This window comes from Octodon degus, unplaced genomic scaffold (assembly GCF_000260255.1).
Source record: "Octodon degus isolate 3935 unplaced genomic scaffold, OctDeg1.0 scaffold00111, whole genome shotgun sequence".
In the NCBI taxonomy this organism is placed as follows: domain Eukaryota; kingdom Metazoa; phylum Chordata; class Mammalia; order Rodentia; family Octodontidae; genus Octodon; species Octodon degus.
This window is the reverse complement of record NW_004524687.1, coordinates 1857101-1877039: the sequence shown is the minus strand read 5'-3', so window position 1 is coordinate 1877039 and position 19939 is coordinate 1857101. Positions and strand designations below refer to the sequence as shown.

Genomic DNA, 19939 nt, shown 5'->3' with positions numbered 1-19939 from the left:
GGGGCTGGCTGGCATGTGGTGCTGGGGGATTGAACCGCGGTCCCTGTGCTTTGCTAAGCTTGTTCTAAGAGGTGCTTTAGACCACTGAGCCATCTCACCAGCCCACATCTTTTAATTATTGACATTAGCTTCTAACTTATCCAATAACACATGATGCTGTCATGCATATCTTTATACAGCTGTCTTGCAGCTGCCTGCATAATTCTGTATAACAGATTCTGCTCCTTGGGACTGTGGGGCAGTGGGTAAGCACACAGACTGCCACAGTGCTTTCCAGTGATGCTGTACCCATTTATCCCACCACAATCACAGTGAAAGAAATGGTACTAATACCTTTTTTAGAAAGATGTTTGTGTTAAACAATAAAAACACTGTAATGTCTGTGATCCAAAATTATTGGTGTTTCCTTCGAGATGTCTATGTGCAACTATACTACCTCCAAAACATGTTTGACTAATTTTTTTTTAATTTATTGTTCAAGTGTAAAATATACCATCCTGAAGGTATAGTGTCTAGTATGACTCTGACAGTCTCAGGCCCTGAAGATAATGGTAAATAAAATAGGACTATAAGCTATTTTCATGAAAACCCTTTTCCACTTTCTAGTCTGGATTTTACATTTAGGTATGTGATTGTAAAGGCTCAAAAGCAAAGCAAAATGTGGCTGACCCCTCCATTATTCTCCTTACCACTTTTTCCCAATGATTTGTGGTTTCCCATGGAAATAGTTTAATTTTTATAAACAACCAATTTCTTACTAATGATAAAACACTGGTTTTCCCAATTTTTTTTTTTTTTTTTAAATCCTCTCAAGCCACTAGCCTTCTATGCTTATTGGTTTTTTCCTTTGGTTGTTGGGACAAAATTCCTCAAATGAAAAATTAGAGATACAGGTGTATTTAGCTCAGTTTGTGGAGGTTTCAGTCCATAATAAGCTGGATCCAAGGCAGGATGGCATGGGACAGGGGCAACAGCTCAAGCAGCAAAAGACAGCAAAAGTAACAAGAGCAACAAGGGGGAAAAACAAGTCTCTTTTCCTTCCTTATAAGCAGGCTACCCACCCTCTTGTGTGTGTGTGGCACTCACATCCTCTCTCGCCTTCATTTAGCACTGAACCAGGATGTTTACAAAGTAACCCAGATCCCTGCTGAGTTGAGCTGGAACCATGTAACTGTTTACTGAGGTGAGGGCATGAAAAGAGGACCAGGTTTAACGAACTGTCTCTGAAAAGCTGCCCATGACATGAGGCTTTGGGGACAGACATCCAGACACAAACCATACTTGTTTTGCATAAATTTCTAAAAGTGGGGCTGCTAGTGTTGCAGCAAGTGTTACAGCTCACCATGTTACAGAAATTGGAGACAACAGACCCTCACCAAAGTTGGAAGGAAAGTGTTTATTTACACTGGCAGCCTCCAGTCAGGCCCTGCCCTCTCAGTGAGCAAGGTTAGTACAGGGTTTATAGGTGAGCAAAAAAACCCCCACAAAAGCAGGGCCCCAGTGTTGGACCGAAGGTTATACCAAGTTTCACCTTCCTTGTATATGGTGGTGGTGGGGGGGTACACTGGAGGTACATCATCTGTCAAGGTTACATCCACATCTCGCCTTATTTCATGTTACACACACTTTACATGGTAGATATACATATTACATCCACATTATGACTTTTTTTTTTTTTGTGCCAGGCAAGCGCTTATTCTACTGAGCCATCTCCCCGGCCCTATATCCACATTATGAGACGACAAATTTATCAGGGTTTACTGAAGGGTGGGGCTCCAGATTAGGAGCAAGTGTTTCCTTTCTACTGTACTCATAGGGAGGTTGTACACAGTGAAAACGCTGACTCTTCTTGTTCTGTTCAGCAATCTCCAGGAGAACTATACCCCTTTGGAAGGGAATGTTGTAAAAGAACACACAGTTGACATCAATTACTCAGAACTTTAATGATCATAAGATTGCTTTTCAAGACACGGTCTCACGATGTAGTTCAGGCTAACCCAAATTTGTGGCAATCCTGCTGTCTTGAGCCTCCTGAGTGCTGGGATTACAAGTGTGTACCACCATGCCTGGCAGTAGTCAAGGTCTTGAAAGTGATTTCTGAAATTAAAATGTGTAATAAAAGCTAAGTTATATACCCTGTGGGGGACTTGGGTTAAGGAAAGATTAAAAAAAAAAAAAAAAGTCATGAAGTGGCCTGCAGGACAAAAGCTTGGGATGTATGGGTAAAGATGAGGGAAACGTGCTAGGTTTAATCACCATGCTTCCCCGACACCAGATAAATGGCTTAGGTTAACCTAAAAAGTGTCATACAGCAGATGTCTTTGTTCCTTCACACCACACTTTTTCTGCTTGTTTTTCCCTGCAATAAAAGCTGGAGAGTTCATGGTTGGGGACTGCTTCCTTGAGATTGCTTGTCTCTCAGTAACTGTTTCATCCTCCAAGCAGCCACAGTTGCACATTACGAAAATAAACTTGTAAACTGTAACTTTTTTTTTTTTTTTGCACTGAAATACCTTAGAAGTAGTTTCCCCAAATCATTATCTAATCTAAGTGATATCTCCTCAGATTAAAAAAAAAAAAAAGAATTTCTATTTTTTTGGTACAGGGTCTCACTATGCAGCTTGGACTCATAGTGATCCTCCTGTCTCAGCCTCCCCAGCACTGGGATTACAGGTGTACACCGTCACACCCAATTTCACTGGCTGGCGCAGCACAGGAGTAGAGCATGCACTACAGGGAACTGAACCTGGGTCTTTGTGCTAGCCAGGCAGGAGCTTAGACCACTGAGTTATCTTCCCCAGCCCTCAATCAGATTTTCAAAAATGATCAAAATTATTCTTTCATTTGGTAAATACTATCTTATAACAACAAAACTGTCAGGCATGGTGGTACATACCTGTAACCCCAGCACTTGGAAAGATGAGGCAAGAGGATTACAGTGAGTCAAGACCATCCTGGGCCACATAATGAGTTCAAGCCCAGCCTGAATTACGGAGAAAGACCGTGTCTCAAAACAACAACAACCAACAAAAACAACACAACTGTTCAAAACAAGACTTTATTAATAAAGTAATTATGATCTTTGAAAAAAAAAGGCTTTGACATGTTTTACATACATGTTAATTCAATACAGGTTAGGCCACCCAAAAGACAAAGCAGTGTCAACACTACATCATGATCCAGGATTATACAAATGAGAAATAAATAAAAGGCTTATGGTATTTGATAAGTAAAGACAATCAAGGTAAACTGTATTTCAAACTTGTTTATATAAAAGCATATTAAAGATCATTTTAAGTGGTGCATGCCTGTAATCCCAGCACTTGAGAGGCTGACGCAAGAGGATCTCTGTGAGTTGGAGGCCCGCCTTAGCTACATAGTGAGTTCAAGGCCAGCCTCGACTATACAGCAAGACCCTGTCTCAAAAAAACCCCAAAAATCACTTTTAAAATAGTGTCCATCTTTTCTTTTCGATGTGTATAGACTCATCTGTAATCAAGTACAAATAAACTTAACAGCTTTCTTAATCTTTTTAATACAAATACAATTCCTTGCTTTTTTATGCAATCCAACAAAATAATATAGTGAAGTCATTAGAAAAATATGGACCTTTCTGAATCTATATTGCATTTTTAATTTAAATTGAAAAATACAGTTTAGAGCATATGAAACACAAGGATTTCAGATTTAAACATTACCTGTATCCAACAGATTATTAGACATGATCTTTATTTTGGCTGAAATGCAAAAATATGATATCTTAATAGGTTAGTTAAAAATACTCTCCATTGATAGCAGTGCTAGGCATGGAATAAAACGTGGTTGAAACATATTTGTAGATTACTGTCTATGCATATACCCAAAATACACAGGTCCTAACTCCAAGACCTGACTATGCATTTGCGTTGAAGCTAAGTGAACGGACAACATACAGGTCCAATTATCTTAAACACGCATGTAAACATAGTCAAATTTGCTCTTTAAAGAAATAAAATTCAAGTAAACATTGCATATTTGATTTAAACTAACCTTATAGTCTTACATACTTATGCCTCATTGGATCATAACCACTAAATATGTAAAGTTTTAAAAAAATCATCCTATATGAAGAGGAAAATGAACTTTGTAAACATGATTATTTTCAATGACTAATACATGGCAGCTGCTCTTTGGTTTGGCACAGCAATATTGTCAGGTGCCTCAGGTACTGAATATTCAAGTAAATTCGTACCAGGTGAACCAAGTCTCTTGTCTAATTTATTTTTAATGGCAATGGCAAGACCTGAAATTCAATGGCATTTTCCTTAAGTATCACCACAGATATTCAAGTGCTTGAAGATGGAAGTAATTAGAAGTTTTGGCAAGGCTTCTTTTGATCCCTCCCAACAGTTGATAAGGATAACCTGTATCAGTAGAAATACCAAAGAGGCAGCCTTTCCCCTGATCCCACCTGTAGGCCCTTCATGAATGGTCCCAGATATTATGAGTAAATTCAGCTAAATGTTTATCATGTGGCCAAATGTTGGCTGTAAATTAATTAAATCAAAGGTAACTAAAGTAAGTGCCTTTACCTGACATTTCTAAAAAGGTACATACAATATTTACTATACTCTTAAAGGTGATGTTAAACAACAAAAATAATTAAAAAATATAATTCACAAAAGTGCCTGAGTTAGGTTAAAGGGAAAATGCTTCCTCAGTTGTTAGCCAAGCGCATGCAAATCCTTTGTGTGAAATGTACTAAAAAAGGTGACCATAACATTTCTAAAAGTTGTCAAGTATTTTTAAACATTATTAATTCCTGTAATATACAAACCACCAAATTGAAGTTAGGCTTTTGGCTAGTTGATATCTTGAGTCTCTTGCTAGTTTTATGTTTTCAAAGCTTATTTCCTTTGGTCCAAAGGGAAAACAAGTTAGTTCTTAAGATTCAGTATTAGTATGGTCAATGCAAATTACAGTCCTTCAAATTGTAAACTTGGTATATTAACTATAAAATTTGTGCTAGGTTAGAAAATTATGGACCTATTTCTAGAACACTGATACATAAAGTACTCTGAAAATATCGGTAGGTGAACAAAAAGAAAGATAATTTTGCAAAGAAAGGGCATTGCAGAATTCTCACCTAAAAAAAATAAACCTCACCAGAAGTCATCCAGGACAACTGTTTCAGGACACCCTCTGCCCTGCAATCCCACCATATAGAGGAGAAAATGATAACCTCTGCTACTGATGCTGGTAAAGTTTCTCTTTACCTAACTACTGGAACTAATTTGGAGGATTGGTTTGGTGAAAGAGTACATGAGGAATAACACTTCTATATTGTTATTTTTATATAACTTATCTTTGCTAGTCTGATTTAAGATTTGGCATTTAAAACTGGAATCCATTTCTCAGAGACTGGGAATTTTAAATGACTACTGAGGCTTAGAATTTCTTCCTGAGAATTATATTAATCTAAAGTTCCTAGTTCACATTGTATTTTAAGTTAAGGTTTAAGATGTTACAAGATTACTGTAAAAAGTTTCAAAATAATTCTAGCTATTAGCTAAATAAAAAATTGAAAGTCAACCAAATTGTTTTGTTTAAGATGACTTCAGAACTGAAAATACTTAACATCTTACAATATGCTATCTTTTTGTTTTTATTTTAGCCATTTCCATCTATTCCTGTGTCAAATCTTTCATGCCACATGTAATTTTGTGCCCCCGTAACAGCCTCAGACCATCAAAAAAGCAGAGAGTACCCCAACTTATACTGACAAGTCTCCTTCAACCCTTGGGTACAAAGTATAGTACATGTTATATAGCCCTCAATGAATTATATCAACACATTCTCTATTCTATGATTATATTTAGATATCTAAATCCTTCTGAGTATGTTATTTTATAGCCTAGAATAAAAAGATCTTTATTAAAAATGTTGAAAAGTATAAAAGTATAAATTAGCAAACACCCAATTTAAAAAAAGTAGTCGTTTTCTTTCCCTTATTATAGTTCAGGCAATTGTAATTTGGATATTATTCACTTCAGCTACCAACTGTCCCAGATGTACTTCATTTAAGACAAGTTTTTAGCATGTGTTTTAGAGTGAAGACATCACTCTTAACATTGTAACTCAGATATAAAACATGTATGCCATGTTAACATGGGATGAAAGCTCCTATTACAGCATCTCCTAACAGGCAAGTGTTATTTGTAAAGGAAAATTAAGTCACTTTTGAGCTGTGAGTCAACGATGCACAAATGGACACTTAAAAGTTAAGGCATCATTCTGTTTTGTAGTGCTTCTGTAGATCCAGCGAACTGTACAAAGACTTTCGTTTTTAAAAAATAGATCTTCTCTTATACTTGATTTTACTCCATTGGACATTTTCTTGCAAATAAAATGGAAAACATTGGTCCATAATGTTTTTATACACCTATGAAAACAGAAATGACAATTATTAGCTAACACTAGATTTTTTTTTAAAAAATGTCTTTTTGAGATAGGGTCTTACTATCCAATTCAGGCTGGACTTGAGCTCACTCTGCAGCCCAGGTTGGTTTCAAACTTGCAGTCCTCCTCCTGCCTCAGCCTCCCAAGTGCTGGGATTATAGGTGTGCGGCACTATGCTCTAACACTTTATATTTTTACTTCTCAAAATATATTAAATGGTTCTGTCGGCTAAGGAATAAATGTGCTAACAAAATCCAGCCTGATGATAATCTGGGAATGTGAGTAAGCAGGAAAAGGTCTCTGCTCCCCTGGCAGAGACCCCAGGTGGGAGGTCCAGGTGTGAAGGGACAGGAGCATGGCCATGAGTTGCCTCTGAAGCTCTAAGTCTGTGGTGATCAGCTGTGTTGTTTATAAAAACTAGGTAAATAGCATTAATAAACCTCTTTCTGTCTTCTCCTCAATCTGTAACTTCAAGTACTAGTCCCTGGATCACATTTCTCAGCAGAATGCAAAACTACCTTTTTTCTTCAACTAATTAATAAGGCACTGTTATTGAAAAGGTTAGCTGTCCACATACCAACCCTAAACTATTTCTTTTTTTTTCTCCCAGAACCAGGGATACAACTCAGGCCCTTGCGCTTGCCAGGGAAGTGCTTATTCCACTGAGCCATGTCCCCAGCCCCTAAACTATTTCTTGACTTATCTACCAACCAGTATTTATTAACATTACATTACAAGTAGTTAAGAAGAATGAGATTATGGCAGATGTTATCCTCCAGTTTCTCTTCTACTGATTCCTTTTGCTAAAATAACTGCAAAGAGTTAAAAAAAAGTTATAGATTTGTTTTCATTTGGAATATTCAAAGAAACTGTTTGCTCAAGGAAATTACCTTTATACTGTCTTACCTTGCTCTTATCGAATGGTTAGTTATGAACAAGTGGTACTCAATTTTCTACTGCCACTGTAACGTGGTTATTTGTCCCTGTAAGCACATAATTATATATGACGTGACAAAAAAATATTAGGTTACTCGCTAAGTGGTAAAATTGACTGCATTAAGAACTATTAGGTAAGCAGATTCTTATAGAACACAGAAGTGAATAATCAGTTTTAAGAGTTAAAAATCTGGTTTTTGGCTGATCCTTGTGCACTGGTTTTAAAGATGTTTGGCAGCAAAAATTAGTTCCACAAAATGAATTTTTCACTGATCTACTGAAGAGGTTTTATCATTCTAAAATATTAAGAGATTCTTTTTTCCTGGTACCACCAAAAGAAAAAAAAAAAAAAAAAAGATTTTTATAATATTGTTAAAGCTAAAATGACCCTTCTTCCCTCGACCTCCATAAAAAAAAAATGACAGCAAGTGTTTTTAGGGCATTTTCTAGAGTTAGTACAAATGATTCCAATGTCTCCAGTTGCTTTTCTACATTGTAAGAAGACAATGTTGTCACTACTATTAAGAAGCCTCTCATTTTTATCGTTAAGAAGCACCTCAAAAAAAAAAAAAAAAAAGCACCTCAAGTATGTTTTAGGCTATAATGCTACTAAGTGCTCAACACTTTTTTTTTTTTTTTTGTGGAACCAGGGATTGAACGCAGGCCCTTACGCTTGCCAGGGAAGTGCTTATTCTACTGAGCCATCTCCCCGGCTCCTAAGTGCCCAATACTATAAACCCAAGTCTGATTATATATCCCATTTCAATTTTATCATTTATTTTATACTGTATCCAAAATTTATGAAATGATTGAGGCATTAAGAACCCCAAAACTGAGCTGGGGAGATGGCTCAGTGGAATAAGTGCTTCCTCGGCAAGCACAAGGGCCTGAGTTCAATCCCCCGTTCCGCCAAAAAAAAAAAAAAAAAAAAGTAAGAACCCCAAAACATATGTGATCTATAGTTGTTAGAAACTAAACCAGCAATGAGCACGATGCTTTTCAAACATTATTCTCAATTAAGTATGAACTGGGGCCCTAGAAAACAGCGCTGCTAAACACGAACCTGAGCAGCCACTATCAAAAGGAGTTTACAGCTGAAGGAAGAAATGGGTGACCAGAAAAAATGCGGCCCACCTGACCGTTAGCCACAGTGTCTGCCCCACACTGCCACTTTTCCCTGGAGAAGTCACCAGTAAAAAGGGGCAGTATACACACACTAGGTGCTTCCTGAATACATTTCACAAGTTAGTACTTCAAAGCAGCCCATTCTTTGGTTTTCCTACATGTATTAAATTCATCTGAACCAAATGAACAGTGTTTCCGCAGGAGAACCATTACCTGATCTGATGGCACCTTCTTCAGCTCCATTATCCAGCCACTGAGATTCAGTGTCCAACAAACGGTTTTTTGATTCACTAAGTGGTTTGGTAGGAAAAGGTGGATTTGAGCCAATACTGAAAAGAGGAGAAAATAATCTAGTAAAATAGATTAATGCTCAATTAAGGATACTTAATAAATTAATAAGCAGCAAATTAGTATTCCTTTTCCTAAATACGTGAAGACAACTCATAGGAACTTAGCCAAAACTACCTTGCCAAAAAAAAAAAAAAAAAAAAAAAGCCCACAACCCCCATTACATGGCTCTCTAGACCCAAGAATCTGTACTCCAACACTGCCAATGAAAATGATTAGACAAAAGGAAAAAAGCTTCAGAGGTAAGCCTGAGTGTTTTAACATGTTAATCAGGAGCCGAGGTAGTACAGGAACAGGTGAGGAGCTATGCCTGTGGCCAGTACAAAAAAATTACCTTTCATTTCCCAAGTTTTCTGCTTTCTACCTCTGCAGTTTAGATCTAAGGGAAAAAATGATTTAGTGATTTAGTGTAGATTTATTCTTCTAGCTATGAGAACTAGGGAGGGAGGACACAGAGGAAAGGAGGCAAAGGGAACTGAGACTGGTGGGCGCTTGGGTGGGTCAGTGTGTGTGCTAGACACTTTGTATACACTGACTTCTCACTGACAGCTGTAGATGAGGGAAAGCCAGCGCAAGACTTCACAGACTAAGATAAATACTAGAGTTCAAAGGTCAGAGGCCTTAGCTTGTGGGCTCAAATGTTTATATTCTTCTAAAGTCAATATGCTAACTTAGAACACAGGGTCTCTCACCCCTAGCAGCTTATTTTCATAATAAATACATTTCAAGTGTTTCACTTCAAAAGAAGTATCTATCTCCTTTAATTTTCCATTTAAACTGGGGATTGAACTCAGGCCCTTGCGCTTATTCAGAGCCATCTCTCTGACCCCCTAGTTTTCCATTTAAAATGTACTATTTCACTGAATTTGTCAGGTTATCATGCAGACATGAGAAAATTTCTGTTAAGATGAGTAAGAAAAAAATTTGTATGTTTTGACTACTCATTATTTTGATACTGCCTTAAAAATCTGTCAAAAGAAAATGATGATTTAATGTTATTTATTTTTGTCTTTTTGACACAGGGTCTCACTATGCAGTTCAGGCTGGCTTTGAGCTCTCTTTGTAGCCCAGGCTGGTCTCCAACTAGCAATGACCCTCCTGCCCCAGCCTCCCAAGTGCTGGGATTAGAGGGGTGCACTACTACACCCAGCTAAAATGGTGATTTTATTGTACAATGATTACTTTGAAAGAATATAACTTAAGAAAATATAATTGGACCTTTAAAGAATACCTTACTTTCTGGGAAGATGCCATGTATTCCCTAGCTCACTAGTTTGCTGAGAGATTTTCAGCTCTTTGTAACTGTCTTACTTTAACTATTGATATATGCTAGACATAAGAACTTTTTTCTGTTCTCAAAAGTGGTCTGGTTTGATGATAAAAATATACAGTGATCCTAAGTATTTTAGGTACATACACACATTGAGCCAATTTAAAAAAAAAATTAAATAGAATTTTGCTTTTCCTACTTATGATGGCTTGCTGTTGCTATCATAAGATATGCAAGCTCTTGGTTTTACAATAAACACTGAAAAACACAAGGATAAGAAACCTACCTCCTGGCATAGTCATTCTGGTTTGTAACAGAAGCTTGTTCTGGATCCATCCCCACTAGGCGCGTTGGGAAACTGCAACCATCACCCAAGCTACACAATGAGAAAAAGCAATAATGGGGCTCAGGGTCAAATTTAACATGCAGTTTTCAGAGGAACAATGGGAAGATGACTCTAATTTGTTGTTCAGAGAATGAGTCCTAAGATTTCTAAACTCAGAGGTCTTTTTCTCCACAGAACACACAGGCCCTTTTTGCTCCTAATCTATACATGTTCAGAAACATGGTTGGTGGGGCACCAAGTGAACCTTAACCCCAGCTTCTCGGAAGGCTGAGGCAGGACAACTGACTGCTTGAGCCCTGGAGTTCAAAATCAGCCCTGATTCCATAACAAGACTTTACCTAAAAAAAGGTAAGCTAAACAAAAAACTAAGGGACAATATCTTCTGTATTTGCTAAGATCACCATGCCTAGTTAGGTCATCAAACAGCTATGCAAGTAATTGGGATAGTGGCTTTGTTATCACGACCATTTAAGAAATCATCCAGGCTCAAGTTCAAATTAGAGATGTAAATTCCACCTATGTATTCATTCAGCAATATTTATTAAATCTTGGGACCAGGGAGATGGCTCAGTAGAATAAACGCTTCCCTGGCAAGTGCAAGGGCCTGAGTTCAATCTCTGGTTCTGGAAAAAAAAAAAAAAAAAAAAAAAATCTATATTTAGGACTAATGACATAGCTCAATGATAAAACACTTGCCTAATATTCATGAGGTCCCATGTAGGGTCTCTAGGACCGGAAACAAATTTAAAAAACACCACCCCAAATGTCTGACTGTCTGTAACTTTCTAGGTAATATTTTAAGCACCAAGGATATAGCAGTGACCAAACAGAAGAAAATCTCTGCCTTCAAGTTTATAGTGTTCCAGCTCTTGGGGAGACTGTGGCAGGAGGACTGCTATGAGTTTGAGGTAACCATACATTACACAGTGAGTTCAAAGTCAGCCTGCACAACACAGTGAAACCTTGTCTGAAAAAGGAAAAATAAAAAACAAAAAAGTTTACAGTGTAAAAAAAAGTGCAGTTATGCCTTATTTTTGTATTCTTAACATATCAAAACTCTAAACAGCAGAGGCTTTTGCGTCTGGCAAAACAGAGTGACTGGTTAGTGTAACATGCCATCATAAACAGCTAGATGAACAAAGCAATTTTTCAAACCGCTGTACAATACTGTGGTCTCAAAAATGAAATAAGTACACCAATCTTCCACCATCACTGTAGCACCAGAAAGAGACTCCAAGCAGAGCAAGGTAGTCCTGTGAACTGAGGTGACAGAGATGGGTGTTTAGAGAGTTCAAGTGGTTTCACTCTATGGGACAGTGCAGAAAAAGAAGATATGTAGAGTAATGACTGTAGCAGTGTGCAGTCCTATACTTGGAACATTTTGATCAATATTAAGGTATATAGGTGAATCTGGGAAAAGAACTAGGAAGTAAAAGTAACAAATTCAGTCCTCATAAAACTAGGAAGCATTTGACCCTGACAAGGCAAAGTAGAAAGATCTCTGCTATGAATCTGAGAGACCTCACTTGAATTCCAAGGCTAACCTAGCCCTAAAAAATGCTCCTCTGGACTCAACTAATTAAGTTTAAATAAGCCTCAAATGGTCCTAGCTGAGACATAAGTAATCTAATTCTTCTTCTTTTTTTTCCAAGGAAAGTTTCAGGCTTTATTGTTTTGCGGGTCAGAGTAAGTTGTGATGCGTGCAGTTGCGGAGCTCTCTCCAGCTCAGTGCCATCCTGTAAGGATGAGGCGTGAGGAAGGCTTGCTCCTCTGCATGGTCCACCCCGACAACCTCTAATTCTAACAAAAAAACAGGGCCAACCAGATAGGTCAGGGGATTAAAGCACCTGCTTAGGCAGATGAAGGGAGTGGGTTCCGATTCCTGGAATGCTGTGCTGGCCCCGCCCCTGGGGCACACTGAGATGGTGATTGAAACTGGGTGTGGTGGCGTGCCCCTGTAATCCCGCATTGGGAGGCTGAAAACAGGAGAATCACTATGGGTCTGATCTGTGTAGTGAGACCCTGTAGATCCTGTACTAAATACATTAAAAAAACAAAAACAAAAAAACGTTCTTTAAAGGGAGACAGGTGGCACACACCTGTAATCCCAGTGCTTGGAAGGCTGAGGTCAGAGGTTGCTGCAAGGTTCAAGACCAGCCTAAGCTACAAAGTGAGGTCAAGGCCAACCTGAACTGCCTAATAAGACCGTATCTCAAAAAGACAAAATAAACAAAAATAAAGGGAGACAATAAGCCAGGTGTGGTGATGCATGTGTGTAATCCCAGCACTCTGGAGGCCGAGGCAGCATAGTTTGAGGCTAGCCTGGGCTACACAGTGAATGCTGGAGCAGTCTGGACTACACAGCGAGACCCTGCCCCTTTTTTTGATTTCTTAAGAGGGTCTCACCAAAGTAACATTCAAAATGTTCACCATCCAATCAAGTTACTAGACATGAAAAGCAGTGGAAAATGTGATCCAAAGCTAAGAAAAAAACAGCCATTAGAAAAGCATTAGAAAATTAACAATTTTAATGAAAATTAGTAGACTTCAAATGATTATAAGTATGTCTATAAATTTAAAGGATTAATATATATAAAAACAGAAATATAAGATATAATGAAAAACATACCAGACAGGTTTTCCAGCAAACTAGATACCGCTGAAGGAGATGAATGGACTTTTATACACAGCCACAGAAATTCATCAAAGTGAGGCAAAAGGATGAGGGAGGAGGGTAGAACAGTAACAACCTGTGGTCCCTACCAAAAAACTGAACGTATGGAGTTCAGAGTCCAGGAAAGCTGATGGGCAAGGGCTAGAACAAAGGGCCAGGAGGCAAAAATCACAAAAATACCAACTGAGGCCAGCTGTGGTGGCACCTGCTTGTGACCCCAGCAGTGGGAGGCTGAGGCAAGAGGATGGCAAGTTCAACCCCAGCCTGGGCAACTAAGGAGCTGAATAAGACCCTGTTTCAAAATAAAAAATGAAATGGACTGGGTATGTAGCTCCATGTAAAGGTCCTGGGTTCAATCCTAGGATCAGAAACAAAACAACAGAAACCAAAAATAACCAGAAGCCATAATGGGTAAAACTGTTTTAAATCCAGTAAAAGCTATAATTTCACAGACGTGTGAATCATAATAAATATCCAGGCAGATTAAATACTGAAGAATATCATCACCAAACTACTTAAAACCAGTGATAAAAATGTGTCTAGTGGAAAGTAATAAGAGTCCACACAGTAATTTACAAACAGCACATTAGGTAAGAGTAAGGCTGATGGTCCACAGAAACCATACAAAGTGGAAAATAACAGAGTAACACTTTCATAACAGGAAGTTGGAGGGGACCTCAAGCCAGGAATTCACTGATCAGAGAAAATAATTTTCTCAACAAGTATCTGTGTTCTAATAAAAAAAACTCAAAAACATGAGACAAGGCCAACGAGATAGCTTAGTGGACAAAAACACCTGCTTATGCAAGCTTAGTCAAGCTCAGGGACCATGGTTCAATCCCTGGCACCACATGCTGCACCAGCCTGGCTCCCAGGGCAGGCTGAGCTGGTCAGAGTCTGGGCATGGTGGTGTATGCCTGTAATCCCAGCGCTGGTGAGGCTGAAAGCAGGATGATCACTATGAGTTCGAACTGCTTGGTGAGACACTGCAACAACCAAATACGTTAAAAAACAAAACAAAGCAAAACAAAACGGAACAAGATAATAGAGAAAGTACATATAAGTCCAGTAAACTTGAATATAGCAACAGACCTACATAAAATAAAAACACAGAACATACAAAATGAACATTATTGAGCTGTGAGAAACTCTGAAGGGACAAACATGGCTGTAGCAAGAGTCCCTAAGATAGGGAAGGAAGAGAGAGGACAGATGTAGCAATGATTAACAATTTTTCTAAACTCGATGAAAACTATAAAACCAGAGGCAAGAAGCTTAATCAATCCCAACAAGAAACATGAAGAAAACTATACCATGGTATACCTTAAGAAAACTTTACACTGATTAAATAGCTTCACAGCAGCCAGAGAAAAGGCATTCTATGTAGCATGAAAGTAACCACGGCCACAAACCTAACACAAATAATGAAGGCCAGAAAACAGTGAAGCAACATCTAGAATTCAATACCAAGTGAAAGCAGTCTTCAAAAATGAAAGCCATGTAAATCACTTTTAGACCAAAACAGGTGATTTGGTTAAGGAAAATATCCTGTAACTGTAATAAATATATGACTTCATTTATAAATATTTTCCTTCTCTACAATGACATGGGCAAGTAGGCTTTCTAGAATCATTGGGAATTAGAGAAATGGAAACTATGAATTGTTAGTAAATATTCTTTTACAATAGAGGTAAAGTTGCACTATGTGTTTTAAGAAAGAAAAGTATTGACTCCTGTAATGGGAAAATTTGAATATACAGCTATAAGTATAAAATTCCTGAAATTCTTTATTTCCAACCATTTAGGTTTAAAAGAAAGTGATTATTTCTTATGCCTCTTTATATTTTTTACTCTTTGTTCACATATATGCTTAAATTCTATTACATATAATTTAAAATGAAAGCAAACTATTTTATGTCTGATCAAGTTATTCTGAGCATACTTTTTCTTTGTGGTTCTGGGGACTGAAATCAGGACCTTGTGCTTGCTTTACTAAGCTACCTCCCCGGCCCTGAGCATTCATTTTATTTTATTATTATCTTTTTTTTTGGCGGAACCGGGGATTGAACTCAGGCCCTTGTGCTTGCCACGGAAGCGCTTAGTCCACTGAACCATCTCCCCGGCCCCTGAGCATTCATTTTATTTTATTTTATTTATTTTATTTTATTTTTTTGAGCATTCATTTTAAAGGCCTACAAAAATGTCAAAATGAGGGCCAGGGATATAGCTCAACTGCATAGCAGCTTCCTGGCAAGTGCAAGGCCCTGAGTTCAATTCTTGGTACTCCCCACAAAAGTCATTAGGTATTATATTCTCTGAATCTTTTTTTTTTTTTGATTTTTTTTTTTTTATGTGTGTGTGTGTGTGTGTGTGTGTGTGTGTGTGTGGCCAGCTCAGCCTACCAGGGGGCGGGGCTGGCTGGCATGTGGTGCTGGGGGATCGAACTGCGGTCCCAGTGCTTTGCCAAGCTTGTTCCAAGTAGGTGCTTTAGACCACTGAGCCATCTCGCCAGCCCCAATAAGGATTTTTTTTTTGCTCCTCGAATGCCTTCAGGGCACTTTTGGCTGGCTGGAGGGTTGTGGGGATCGAACTACAACAACCTGAGGCTGACAGCTTTGTGGAAGCAGCCACTTAAAGAACTGAGCTAGGGCCAGGCCCCCTCTGAATCTTAATATATTTAATCAGAGACACAGACTACCATAAATTCAATGATTTCTGAGTCCCGAATTTTATAACTTACCTTGAAAACACTGGAAGTAGCCAGTATTTCTTTTCGTCACCAAATACTTGTCTCCAATTTTTACTGTACCCAAGAGAGAAACCATTTCCATCAGGTCCATATGAAAATGTAGGTGCACGGAATGATTCTATCGAAAAAAAAAAAGCCAATTAATCTATTTAAAACTTATAAAAGAAATTGAAAATATCAATTTCCTTATGTCTCATGTTAAACCATAGTATATTTGCAGCAATTAAAAAATAACTAGAAATGATAACAGGTGACAAGCCAATTATCCTCAGCTGATTATTACAATTATATACATGTTATATTGTATCCCATAAATATGTAAAATTACTGTTATTTTAAAAAAGATAAACTTATTTGAAAAAAGTACATCTTTAATTTTATCAACAATATAAAACAACATGTTAAAATAATTATCTAGTGTTACTGGAAATTCTATTGAAATATACACACACACACATATATATAAATAAATTTTTTCCCCCTGCCAGTTCAGCCCACCCTGAGGGTGGGGCTGGTATGGCATGTTCTGCCAGGGATTGGACTGCAGTCCCTTGCACCCACCTATGCTTGCCTAAGCAGCTGCTTTAGACCACTGAGCTATCTTACTGGCCCAATATATCTTCAATGAGCAAGGAGAGAGGAGGAGTGGTTACAAACCATTCTTTCAAGTAGCAATGTTCATGAAAGGTTATAAAGCTGGAAGATGAGTTTGCTCATCATTTTAAAGTTTTGTATGAAGAATTCATGAGGGTAAGCAGAACAGAGAGTGGTGACAATGTGCAATCACATTGTGGATTAACAGGTAAGGAACCTGACCAAAAAACGTATGTTACTGTAGTCAAGAGTCAAGGGCCACAGTGAGGCCTGAGACCCTCACTCTCCAGATCCAACAACCAGTATGGGAGCAAGAGTCCCTCCAACTTTCAACAGTCCTATTGTATGTGTGGACAAAAATTTCATACATAAGAGTTCTTCAGTTCTAGGTGATTAAAAGCTCAGTGTGGTTATGAGAAGCAGCAGCTACCGAAATCAAAGAGATTACCTTGCCTGTTTGAGATAATGGTATTAGTTTGAATACAGGAACTCATTAAATGTGGGGAAGTGATCTAACTGTGGTGAGTGACAATTATGAAGAGCAAAGGTGCTATCAAGTAGAATAACAATCTTGATGCAGCAAAGGACAGTTAGTAGTGTGAGAACAGGAGGCTGTAAGAGGTGGCACACCTAGGCAATATGTTTCAAAGCGTGGGCCAGAATGCTGTAGCAGGATGTGCAATGAAGGAAGCAGCTGTGAGCTACAGCACAACGTAGCAGAGCATAGTGCACATAGTTGAGATTAATGATGCTTTGTAAAATTCTTAACTTACATAATTTGTAAGCCTGTGCATATATCAAGTCATGATTAAAATGTGTTTCTTATTGTGGTCACTGGTGAAAAAGAATATTAACAGAGAAGTGGTTTTCCTGGAAATATTCATCTAATAAAGACCTGCAGGGTGAGCAGTAAAGGAGGGAAGCAGCCGGGCCAATTGGGAGGCAGCAGATGAAGGCATTTCTGTACTATCTGTAACAGGTGGCTACCACTCAGTTCAAACTGGTTGACAGCAGGTGGGAAACTGGTCCACTACTATCAGACGTATCCTTTGGAAAGCAGTAATTTTTTTTTTTTTTTTTAACTTGAAATCTTTCAGTTTTTAGCTTTTGCTGAAGGTTTTAAGGGGTGGCTTTTGTCAGTATACCACATTTTGTTCTCTGATTAGGAATAAAGAAGATGGCAAGAGATTCTGTGAAGATGGTCGAATCAGTTAATAGATGTAGGAAATTTTATTCAGGTGGAAAAAGGATAAATAAAAGTGATGGAAGTGGGGAGAATGAAATAGTAGAAGGTAAACTGGGGTAGGAAGGGTGTAGAAAATCTTTACTCTGGAAGCCACCATAATTTACATGACCCAGTAATACACGAGATTGGAAACATCTAAATGTAACTACTAAATGTTTTCCTAAAATCTCTCTTTGGCATTCCATATTAAAAACTTTTTTTTTTTAAATTTTATTTTTATTTATGTGTGTGTGTGTGTGTGTGTGTGTGTGTGGCCAGCTCAGCCCACCAGGGGGCGGGGCTGGCTGGCATGTGGTGCTGGGGGATTGAACCATGGTCCCTGTGCTTTGCTAAGCTTGTTCTAAGTAGGCGCTTTAGACCACTGAGCCATCTCACCAGCCCCTAAAAACTCTTTTCAAGTGTAGGGGCACTTGCTGCAAACTAAGCACTCAGGAGGCTGAAGCAGGAGGATCACTGTGAATTTGAGAAGGCAGGTGATCCTTAGTGTTCTTTTTATTTGTGGTATTGGGAATTTAACCCAGAACCTTTGAGCCAAGATACATCCCCAGCTCTCTTCTGAGAAAAGGCTGTGTATACTGCCCAGGCTGACTCCCAACTCTCAATCCTCCTGCCTCAGCCTCCCTGTGTGTGCATGAGCATGCTTGCTTATTTGCAGTGCTGGAGACTGAGCCCAGGATCTGGCATGTGCTAGTCAAGTGATAACTCTTTATTAAAATTATTTTTTATTTATTAAAATTCTCTCTCTCTCTCTCTCTCTCTCTCTCTCTATATATATATATATATATATATATCTGAAATTACAAAAGTAATTCTTGAAGCTCTTCAACACAATGAACCTCTCCGTTTATTGCTTGCATACAACCACAGTTTCAACACAGAGCCATTCCACACTGCTCTACCACCTGACTCCTGCCCTTGTCTAGATTTCATATTCGTTTGTGCACACTTATCTTGGCCTTTTACCTATCGTTGTTCTATTTTTTCCAACCAGCCAGCAGTGGTAGCTGAAGAGTGAGAGTACACTGATGAAGAACATTGCAGACACGAAGAAAAGGAAAAGGACATGGAATTTTGCACGTGTATCTGTCGGCTCATTCTGAGGAAGGAGAAAAAAAAGTCAAATTTGAGGATAGTAAACCTTTAAATCCAACAAAAAATTCAAAAATTGCTCTTCAATATTTAAAAATGCTAGCAGTATCACTCAGTAATCAAATGAAAAGATGAACTCTTCTTCCTAACAATTTTCTTTCATAGGCAAGCTTTTCTCAATATCTAGAATCTATACTAAAATATTTCTTTCACTGATACACTGTCACCAGAAACTCACTGGAATATACTGAAGTTTTATATTGTGTTTCTTGGGTCTTACTTCTGCACAGGTGCCCAGGCCTTTACTGTCAGGCGGACCTTCCCACCTCAGCCTCTGCCCCCCAAGAAGCCTGGGAGGCAACTGGCAATTTGGGTAAGTACGTCTGCCAGAAGGTATTGAGTGGAAACAGCTTCTCTGTTATTTTTTTTTTACAGCTATAAGAATCCACCCTTCTATTTAAGTTACAAAAACATTTTACAGACAGAAAGGAAGGTTATTAAGAATTAGATCATTCTTTTTTCCTTTTTGTTTTAGTTTCTCATACTGGGGGTTCAACCAGGGCCTGATATGCTCTATCACTGAGCTATATCCTAGCCATACATTAGATTATTTTGGTATTTCTCTTTTCTCCCACTTTACCTCGTAAGTGATTCTTTTATCTCATCCTGTGAAGAAAAATTTCATTACAGAATTTGCTATAAAATGTCATAAAAGAAATAATGACAATGCCATGGGGATGATGTGCTTTACCTTCGGACAATTCTCTGTAGATTTCCTGCGGCAAAGCTTGTGCAAATAGAGACAATGTATTAAGAAACCAATTTTTATACAAAGTTACCCTGAACACCTGAGTACTATGCTATAAGCCCTGTGTTTTTGAAGGGACACTAAGATGTTGCCTTTCTAATGGTCATGTTCAATATTTTTTCAAAAATTTCAACAAAAAACCAGATAAAAACATTTAGCTCTTTCAGCACAATTCAGGTACCCTTTTTTTTTTTTTTCTTCAGGTACCTTTCTTTCTTTTTTTTTTTTAAATTTTTATTTATGTGTGTGTGTGTGGCCAGCTCAGCCCACCAGGGGGCGGGGCTGGCTGGCATGTGGTGCTGGGGGATTGAACCGC

The 19939-nt window shown here is 38.2% G+C and overlaps 1 protein-coding gene across 2 annotated transcripts in view; it reads right to left on the bottom strand.

The window, feature by feature from the left end:
- Nucleotides 1–6322: 6322 nt before the first annotated feature.
- The window catches only part of Zdhhc20 (zinc finger DHHC-type containing 20), a 90940-nt gene continuing 77323 nt past the window's right edge, over nucleotides 6323–19939 (bottom strand). Inside the window, exons 8-13 of one of the 2 annotated variants that reach the window (XM_023699147.1) lie at nucleotides 18690–18822; nucleotides 15878–16004; nucleotides 10404–10493; nucleotides 8713–8828; nucleotides 7345–7421; nucleotides 6323–6421 (exon numbers count right to left, since the gene is read on the bottom strand). In XM_023699147.1, coding sequence (XP_023554915.1) covers nucleotides 7384–7421; nucleotides 8713–8828; nucleotides 10404–10493; nucleotides 15878–16004; nucleotides 18690–18822 — 504 coding nt within the window. In that variant the 3' untranslated portion in view covers nucleotides 6323–6421; nucleotides 7345–7383. The remainder of the gene's footprint in view (nucleotides 6422–7344; nucleotides 7422–8712; nucleotides 8829–10403; nucleotides 10494–15877; nucleotides 16005–18689; nucleotides 18823–19939) is intronic. The other variant, XM_023699148.1, reaches the window with a different exon arrangement.